The sequence below is a fragment of the Erythrolamprus reginae genome, chromosome 9, assembly GCF_031021105.1.
Source record: "Erythrolamprus reginae isolate rEryReg1 chromosome 9, rEryReg1.hap1, whole genome shotgun sequence".
In the NCBI taxonomy this organism is placed as follows: domain Eukaryota; kingdom Metazoa; phylum Chordata; class Lepidosauria; order Squamata; family Dipsadidae; genus Erythrolamprus; species Erythrolamprus reginae.
This window is the reverse complement of record NC_091958.1, coordinates 41,507,637-41,510,136: the sequence shown is the minus strand read 5'-3', so window position 1 is coordinate 41,510,136 and position 2,500 is coordinate 41,507,637. Positions and strand designations below refer to the sequence as shown.

Genomic DNA, 2,500 nt, shown 5'->3' with positions numbered 1-2,500 from the left:
CCTGGTATCTTAACCACTAGACCAGAAAAGTGATTCTGGGTGGCTGAGAAATACAGTGATACCTTGTCTTACGAACTTAATTGGTTCCGGGACGAGGTTCGTAAGGTGAAAAGTTCGTAAGACGAAACAATGTTTCCCATAGGAATCAAGGGAAAAGCGATTAATGCGTGCAAGCCCAAAACTCACCCCTTTTGCCAGCCGAATCGCCCGTTTTTGCACTGCTGGGATTCCCCTGAGGCTCCCCTCCATGGGAAACCCCACCTCTGGACTTCTGTGTTTTTGTGATGCTGCAGGGGAATCCCAGCAGCGCAAAAACGGGTGCTTTGCTGGCAACGGAAGTCCAGAGGCGGGGCATCCCAGTAGCAGCGCCTTGGGTTCATAAGGTGAAAATAGTTCGGAAGAAGAGGCAAAAAAATCTTAAACCTCGGGTTCGTATCTCAAAAAGTTCGTATGACGAGGAGTTCGTAAGGCGAGGTATTACTGTAATATTCAGAAACAGTTCAGGCAGGGACCCGCCTGATTTGCTGGTGTGTGTAGGTTTCTGTGTCCAGCAAAGGCAGATTTCCAAGACGGTCCTCGTCAATCTCAAGGCAAGCCATTCTAATCGTCCTGAAGGGTTGTTTTCTTGGCGAGGCCTACCTGGCAGGGCTGATGTAGACCAGGACTTCAGCCCTGTGAACTCAGTCTGGCTTGGTGCAGCCTTTGGTGGCAATTGAAACAGACTGGAATCCCATCAGTCAGTGGTGGCCTTAGGCCCCTTCTGAGCCTGCAAGTTTTTGTTTGTTTGTTTGTTTAGTTAGTTAGTTAGTTAGTCCAATACACAATAATACACAATGAAGGTAATAGAGGACACCTTTGAGGAAATAGAATTAGAGAAAGAATGGAAGGGAGAATATAGGGTAAAATAATTGATGAGAGAATAGAAGAAAGATATAGGGATAGAAGAGAAGATATATGGGATATATATAATAGGACAGGGGACGGAAGGCACGCTGGTGCACTTATGCAAGCCCCTTACTGACCTCTTAGGAATCTGGAGAGGTCAACCATGGACAATCTAAGGGTAAAATGTTGGGGGTTAGGGGATGATACTACGGAGTCTGGTAATGTGTTCCACGCTTCAACAACTCTATTACTAAAGTCGTATTTTTTACAGTCAGGTTTGGAGCGGTTAATATTGAGCTTGAATCTGTTGCGTGCTCTTGTGTTGTTGTGGTTGAAGCTGAAGTAGTCGTTGACAGGCAGTCCATTGCAGCATATAATCTTGTGGGCAATACTTAGATTGTGTTTAAGGCGTCTTAGTTCTAAGCTTTCAAGACCCAGGATTGCAAGTCTACTTTCGTACGGTATTCTGTTACGGGAGGAGGAATGTAGGGCTCTTCTGGTGAAGTATCTCTGGAAATTTTCGAGAGTGTTAAGTGAGTGTTGTCTGAGATGCGGTATGGGGTCCAAACAGATGAGCTGTATTCGAGGATGGGTCTGGCAAAAGTCTTGTATGCTCTGGTAAGTAGTGTGAGATTTCCAGAGCAGAAGCTACATAGGATTAGGTTTACAACTCTTGAAGTTCTGCCTCCGTGCTGTCCATCTCCGAGACCGCCTTCTGCCGCACGAATCCCAGAGACCGGTCAGGTCCCACAGAGTTGGCCTTCTCCAGGTCCCGTCGATGAAACAATGTCGTCTGGCAGGACCCAGGGGAAGAGCCTTCTCTGTGGCGGCCCCAACCCCCCCCCCCCAGAGATTAGGATTGCCCCCACCCTCTTTGCCTTTTGCAAAATCCTTAAATCCCACCTCTGTCGTCAGGCATGGGGAAATTGATTCTCCCGGACCGTTTCTGTATGGTTTATATGAGATGTATGATTGCTTTTTATATTAAGGGTTTTACATTGTTTTAATTATTGGATTTGTACTGTTTTGCTGTTGTGAGCTGCTCCGAGTCTCCGGAGAAGGGCGGCATACAAATCTAATTAATAAATTAATTAATTAATAATTGTGCCTGGAGGGAAAAGCGGGCCGGGGTCTCCCAGAGCCTCTGCGAAGCTTCCTGCGTGTCCAGGGCGGTCCTGCTTGTGCTCAGCATCTCCTGTTTCCCACCCCAGGTGACTGGCAGCCACTCGATGCTCCCATCTACTTCCTCCTCTGCCTCGGCACCCTCCTGCTCCTGCTGGTGCTGGCCTTCGCCTTCTTCAAGAGGTACGGTGCCCCCTTTCGCTCTCGTGGCGGGGCCCTTGCAAAGTTAGAGGGAGATTGTGATCGCCTTATATAGAGCGCTGGTGAGACCCCATTTGGAATACTGTGTTCAGTTCTGGAGACCTCACCTACAAAAAGATATTGACAAAATTGAACGGGTCCAAAGACGGACTACAAGAATGGTGGAAGGTCTTAAGCATAAAACGAATCAGGAAAGACTTCATGAACTCCATCTGTATAGTCTGGAGGACAGAAGGAAAAGGGGGGACATGATCAAAACATTTAAATATGTTAAAGGGTTAAATAAGGTTCA

At 47.3% G+C, this 2,500-nt stretch overlaps 1 protein-coding gene across 1 annotated transcript in view; it reads left to right on the top strand.

Moving 5' to 3' along the window:
* Positions 1–2,500, top strand: part of LOC139172565 (interleukin-9 receptor-like) — a 14,122-nt gene that overhangs the window by 9,331 nt on the left and 2,291 nt on the right. Inside the window, exon 7 of the mRNA XM_070761714.1 lies at positions 2,097–2,190. Coding sequence (XP_070617815.1) covers positions 2,097–2,190 — 94 coding nt within the window. The remainder of the gene's footprint in view (positions 1–2,096; positions 2,191–2,500) is intronic.